The sequence below is a fragment of the Necator americanus genome, chromosome X, assembly GCF_031761385.1.
Source record: "Necator americanus strain Aroian chromosome X, whole genome shotgun sequence".
NCBI lineage: Eukaryota > Metazoa > Nematoda > Chromadorea > Rhabditida > Ancylostomatidae > Necator > Necator americanus.
In genome coordinates this window covers 26,223,876-26,230,706 of record NC_087376.1, presented here as the reverse complement: position 1 = coordinate 26,230,706, position 6,831 = coordinate 26,223,876, and the positions used below count along the sequence as shown (strand labels likewise).

Sequence of the window (6,831 nt, the reverse complement as noted above, 5' to 3'; positions counted from 1 at the left end):
ACAATTCCAGCAGAAAAAACTGCACAATAGGATGTACTGTTGAGGATTCGTATAACATTTTACAGAATATTGTTACTGTTTGCAAGTTGGTGACATATTTCAAAGCTGACCGCTCCGTGGGGTGTGACCAAGGTCGTCGGCCAGCAATACAAAAGCGGAGCACAGCGCCGGAAGTGCATAAATATACACTAACTAGAAGGACGGATGGGGTGCACTACATGTACAGTTATCGCTTTCACTTTCTTTGTTCTGGTATATTCAGAGGTAATGTTCCACTTTTTTAAAACTATTTTTCTTAAACAGTTCATTAAAATCATTTATAGGTCAAGGTTGCTGAAGTTACCGTACTCAATTACGATGGAATGCAGAGCTTCTACTCCAAAAATCGTGAACAGCTGAATCAATACTATACCTTCCAGTGAGTTGATCTCTTTACTTTTTTTCTTTTATTCATTTTTATAAAGATGCTCATATCTATTCTACATTTTGTTCATTGTAGATTTTGCTTTTGTCCTTGTGATGTTGATCTTCAATCTAATTCTTCCAAACAAAATAAATGCGATTGTGGTCCAGTGACCAAGTAAGTATTTAAAAGTGATTCCTTGCTAATTTACTTAGTTTTGGTTTGGTTTTTATTCAGAAATACTTTTCGTTAATGTTGTTATTTTTTAAAATTTTCTTTCTGCACTTCTTTTTTAAGGGGTAAGCGTGCAATAGATTCTACACCTCATGCAGTATATCCGTCAACATGTGTTCTTAAAATAAATTCAACAAAGTGTCTTGCGACCACTTTCAGTCAGCGAGGTCCCTTCATAGTTGACTCGGTGATTACATTTGTTGCAAATTTTTTTTTCAAATGTATAAAATGTTGATAAGTTTTAGTCTTATTTTTAGGATTCAAATGGTATCTTGTTTGTAAAGGCAGGCGTAGGACAAACGACGATTTCACAACCTAAATGGCAACGATTATCATTCAGTAAATTGAGAAAATCCTATTCAGTCAAAACAACTCGTGGTCCTTCAGTAAGGTAAGCTCTAAAAAATTTCGAGGAGATAGTTTTTTATCCACTTAATGATTTTTACAGGATGACCTACATTTCAACGCTTAAAAGTATTCCTACTACACTGACAAGCAGATCAACCATTTTTGTAATTCCATTCGAAAAGAAGAAAACAATTTCTAAATACGACAACTTGCTATTAAGCAAAAGCAAAAATGTGTCATATTTTGGAATCAAACCAAAATGGATTAAACCTACCACAGCAGTCTTAACATCGTCCACCGCAAAGTCTATGGATATTATCTCAAGCGCTGCGAAATTTCAAACGGTAGGTCGACGGTAGATTAGACTTGTTCGAATGTTATAATAGTGACTTTTTGGTGACCTATTATAAAAATCAACTCAAAATTTAAATAAGAGTAAAAAAAATCATTTCTTTCCAAAATCATTGGAAAGAAATGATTTTTTTACTCTTATTTAAATTTTGCCAAACATTCCCATCGTTTTCCTAAATACATCACTAGAGGTTGAGAAAATTTCAGATATCAGCAGAATTTTTATGAAAACTTTCTATCAAAATTTTTGTTTCTGAAATTTCAGTCGGTCACTGTTTTTGTTGGCTACTTCGTATTTTCCGAAAATGTTATTTATAAACGCTCTGCGACAGTTTATTGCACATTCTATGCTACAGTTTTGATACAATCCAGTTGCATTTTGAATTCATTTTAATTCCTAGAGCAGTTAGTGTAAATTGAGATCTAGTGTTAGGTGTAATTTGTACGTTTATACGGTTGTTTGAAAGTTATAACTTAAAATTTGTAGGTTAATAAAGTAATCGTTGAAGAAAATCTACGTTAAACATTCTTCTCTGCAAACATTTCCTGCAAAACATTTTTTCTTCCTTCTATTTCAGTTCAAGATTGCTTAGGGCATATGCTCTATTGGTATTGCAGAAAGTAAAAATTCTGATAAGGGTAAAATATGTCGACTATTAAGTACTTCACGGATCTGTCAGATCCTTTTCTAACACTTCCTCATTGCGCGACGTTCAAAATTGCACCTCTCTTCCTGCTTAAATAAAATAAATCTACTTCTATCCGAAGTACATTACATAACAGATCGCAGTATCTAGCCGATTTCCGCAGTTTTTCGTTGTAATACGAAGAGAGTGCATTCTAAATGTGCACGTGTCATGATCCGAAAAAAACTGGTTCTCAACGGCGTCGCGTGTACAAGTAACACGAGAAAGAGGTTACAAGAATACAGTGGAATATAGTAACGGAAAAACAGTTCAGATAGACCAGATTCGTCTGTTTCTTCTCCGGGAAAGCCTTCGAGAACGTGGAAATCCGAAGAACTTCAACTCAGACCTGTTCAAGAATGAGGTATGGCGCATAGGTTGTTATTTATTTATGGTCTAATCTTGAAGAACTACTTTGTCAGCTGGTTACTTATCACAACATATACCGGAGTAAACACGGCTCACCTGCTCTAGTTTACGATGAACAGCTTGAAAAATATGCGCAGAAATGGGCGAACGTACTAGGAAACACAAAAGGTTGTCTTGTACATGAACAACCACGGATGTGAGTTTTCAGGAGATATAACTAAGGATAGGTGAACGCATTCATCTTTGTTTTCTTAATGTTTTTTTTATTCAGATACGGTGAAAACTTATTCTATTTCGCTGCAAAACATTTCCCAAGTGCTACAACTATGGCGCGTATGGTAACCCAAAGTTTCTACATGGAAGGAATTGGATATGATTATAAGAAGTGAGTGAGAGAGTGTTTCGATACCGCGCAACGAAACGAGATTGACAACGTACGGAACACAATTAGACTGTCATTTTCTTCTGTCCCTGGTGATCATCAGAAGCAGAAATCCATAACACCGGAGGGAGTCACTACGATACCATTATTCAAGCATTTATTATTCTTAACGAATCCATAACATTAAGGAAGCAACTAACTCTTTGAGATCCAAGATTTGAGGGGAGGAGACCTCCTAGGTTAACACTAAACTTCTCCCGTAGTTTTTCTTTCTGATTTAAAATATCATACTATGGTATTCCGTGTTGCTATTAATATTTATACAAAAGAAACACCACCGTTACATTTTCTGGATATTTCGATTAGAAATCGCAAAAACAGCGTCCATAAGGCATCAAAGATTGATGTGGAAGGATATCTCGAACACACTACCCTTTGTTGTCTCCCTCGGTCATTTTGTAACGCTTCGAAGCCATCAATAGACGGAATTGTTCAGAGATCGGTCGTCACAGTTAAAAACACGTGATCGTCCTGTTGCATTCCATGGTCCAGCAGTTGTGGCGTCTTCGTCGTGGAACGTTACAATATATTGTGTGGTTTTCGTTCCGCAACGCTCACATCCTCACGTTTATGGGACGCAACAAGGATGCAGCGCCCTGTGAGCGTCTCGCAGCGAAGACACTTCGAAATGCTCGAGTTCCGGGCATAGCACGGATATCGTATGCTTTTTTAACCCGACTCCCGTACACTAATGTACAGGCTTCCCATTACTTTTCAACTAGACATTTTGTCAATTGATGATTCTCGCAGCTATCCAGTTCACAATTACAAAGCCGTCTCTATCATAATGATTTATTTTCAACTTCACAGCACTGTTGAATAAAAAAAATGATCAGAAGGAAAACGAGAAAAAGTGGCGTTCAGAGAGGAAGTGAGGAGAGTGGAAATGTCATGGCAAGAAGTGCGAATCCCGTCATTGCTGAGCAAACTGAAAGGAACATTATATGTGCGAAGACACTGGCTACATCCGTTTAGACTCGAAGAAAAACGATTCGAAAATTCTCTTTTGTAGTTATTTTCTTGAGCGAAGGCGATCACGATTGTTGTTATAATCCGTTATCAACTGATAACGTTTCGGCGAGTTCACCTTCTTCATAGCTTGGAAGAGTGAAATCGAAAGTGATTCAATCGGTCGAACATCCTATCCGCCCCACAGTGAAAGCCCTAACCTACTTTTGGATCTAACAGTTCCGAGTGGAAGTTCTGAGGTTCATTGAAAGTCGAACATAGAGACGTTTTTGTGTCTGCTTCTACAGATGCTTCGATGAAGTTCTTGTGCGGCTGGCGTCTGCAACCAGCAGTCCGATGTCGAATAAATTCGGATGAAATTCTAAAGTTCTTCTTCTTTTCCAATTTCCAAGCAATTGTTTCGTGGCTTTCGAAAGGCGAACCAGAATTGTCGTTCGAGGCTCCAATTCACCCTCGGCAAACATTCGTGATCTACTAGGAAAAAAAAGTCGTAATCTACAACTCCCCTCTGGTGCCCTTGGGATGAAGCATTTTAGAGGACCCAATCGCTGTTAACGAATTCTTTCCAGATTTCGAATTCGTAAAGATTTTTCTACATGCTGCGACTGAATAGTTATTTTCTTGAATAACTGTGATTGAAACAAGTAGAGAATGAGTACACCACTGGGATGTCAGCAGACACCACCTTCGATTGGGTGTCGATCTGTAATCGGAGAAAGCTAAGTCAGAAGACTGTGATGTAGCGTGTCTCAGATACAGGAAAGATACAGGAAAGCTTGTCTCAGCCACTTTTCTCGAACAATGCCCATGAGTTTCTGGAACTGAACGACGTAGATGACATTAATGACTTTTGTATATACGTGAGTAGCTCACTGTAGGAGATTCTTGTGCTAGAGCTCGGATCTTCCTTGACAACGGTGAGATTGCTGGAGTGTTCTGCGTTGCGCAAACGTCCGGACTAGAAGCTTTACGGCTAAAGATCGTGTCTCCTTCCTGAATACGAGTAATCCAAAGGAGGTCGGAGAGGTTCCTAGGTGTCAAGGGGGGTCGATCATGATGTGATTGCTGTTTAGAGTGACTGCAATTGCGCGGCTCCATTTATAGGATGTGATGCCTCGAAACTATCTTTTTTTTTGATTGGCATCACAATCAAGGTCACGAAAAAAAAACTCACTCAAAAAAGTCACTACTCTTATATACCTTCAGGAATAAAGCACCGAAAATGTTCTACCGAATGATACATCAATTTTATCGACCACTATTTAGAATTCCCGGTGTATTTAATATTTCCTCAAAACGTTTCCCCAAACCCAAATATCTGGTACGAATTTTCTGTCGGTAGTTTCCAAGGTGATTTAGTGGCCATCAATGAATTCTCTACTGTGCTACGCCTCCTTTTATACATCATTATTCAATTTCGTTATTACAACATACTACTACTACAATAACAAAACAACTCATCGCGGAATATTCTTCCCCTCAAAACGACACGTCGCTACCGTATTTCTCCACACAAAGTTCACGATACCCTGTAGTTGGGTCAAAACGACATGAAGCACGGAGAGTTGCGTAAGCGGCTGCGCTCAACGCGGCGCGGTGGAGCGAGCGGTTGGGATCGTGTAAGGATCCTCGCTACTCTCACCCATCTCTGCAGTTCGCCATATTCCCATTTCGATTCCAACCGCTTTTTCCACCGTACCGCTTCGAGCGCAGCTGCTTACGCAACTCTACGTGCTTCGTTTCGTTTTGAACAGGCTGTATATACATTTTTTTTGGTGCATAGGTCAATGAGGACCTATTTGGGAGAAAAATTATCTGGTTTCAAGAGTACTAGTTCAGATTCTACCCGATGACATACTATAAAACTGGACATTTCACTCAATTGATATGGAGGGGATCGAAACGAATGGGTGTCGGTGTTTCGATTGTGTTCAACGACGGTTCGAAAAAAGGACCATGCTCTCCTTCATTACCGCTTTATATGATTTATGTAGTGGTCAAATATGATCCAGCAGGTAACTTCCAAACATATCAGTCTTACATGGAAAATGTAAAATCGCCAGTATTATGATAATTTTACGGTTGGCACCTGTTTTTATTGATGATGTACTTTTTTAAAGCAGAAGTTCTTGTATGTGATGTAGCTTTAGCAAAATTTTACGATTATTCCGACGAGTCTCCATTAATGATTATAGATGATGAGGCCAAGTTGAAATCATGGCTGTTTAATGCCTATTCATATTTCTATTCGTTCCCACACATATTATTTTTCTCTCTTTTAGGCGTGTTTTAATCAAATAAATGATCTCTTGCCAAGACGGTCCTTTTTTTCTCGTTGTATGGCGGTAACGTGGCAACGCCTCACCACATAGTGGTTTTCATGGATTTCTTGAATTGCAGGGAAATGGCTCAGAGTAACATTTTAGTTCCTTCTTAGTGTTTCTGATTCCATGCACAATCTTCAAATTACCGTACATCAGTTTCATCCAGTTTACCGCATAGGTGCCTCAAGTAGAAGAAGTGTGCACTCGTAATCTGAGTCTTCAAATCTCCACATCTCTTTTGGAAATCCTACCAACGCTGCGACTCTATGCTCATTAAATGCAACGTGCCAAGAAATTACGGAGTTGGGATCTCACCACGATAGGGATGTAACGGTGTAGTTCACGGATGTGAGCACAGTTACGGTTAGTCCCCATTAGCAGTCCAGAAGAAGGCGTAAGAAATAGCCTTGGTTCGATGTTCCCAACGATGCAACTTATTACAGATAGTAGAACGATGGTAATCTGCAACGCATTTGTAGATAGGAGAACTTCTATTTTTTTTTCGATTGCATCAGTTGCGTTGCGGTGATGAAATCGATTGCTTTCTTTTGCGTAACAAGTTGTATCATAGAGGCAACCGATGCCCCCATTGTCGTTCCTTACGCCTTTTTTCTGGATTACTGGGTGGAATTGAACGTGATCACGCCAACTGTCGCGAACTTTACCCTCACTCCTTTGAATTTTCTGAAGAAATCCCAAAACCGT

At 39.1% G+C, this 6,831-nt stretch overlaps 1 protein-coding gene across 1 annotated transcript in view; it reads left to right on the top strand.

Annotated features, from left to right (window-relative positions):
• Nucleotides 1-204: 204 nt before the first annotated feature.
• RB195_025566 (uncharacterized protein) overlaps nucleotides 205-6,831 on the top strand; it is a gene marked incomplete at both ends in the record, with an annotated part of 29,168 nt that continues 22,541 nt past the window's right edge. The window contains 10 exons of the mRNA XM_064213779.1: nucleotides 205-264; nucleotides 324-418; nucleotides 500-580; nucleotides 701-824; nucleotides 895-1,028; nucleotides 1,086-1,329; nucleotides 2,297-2,386; nucleotides 2,445-2,587; nucleotides 2,663-2,776; nucleotides 5,642-5,817. Coding sequence (XP_064069660.1) covers nucleotides 205-264; nucleotides 324-418; nucleotides 500-580; nucleotides 701-824; nucleotides 895-1,028; nucleotides 1,086-1,329; nucleotides 2,297-2,386; nucleotides 2,445-2,587; nucleotides 2,663-2,776; nucleotides 5,642-5,817 — 1,261 coding nt within the window. The remainder of the gene's footprint in view (nucleotides 265-323; nucleotides 419-499; nucleotides 581-700; nucleotides 825-894; nucleotides 1,029-1,085; nucleotides 1,330-2,296; nucleotides 2,387-2,444; nucleotides 2,588-2,662; nucleotides 2,777-5,641; nucleotides 5,818-6,831) is intronic.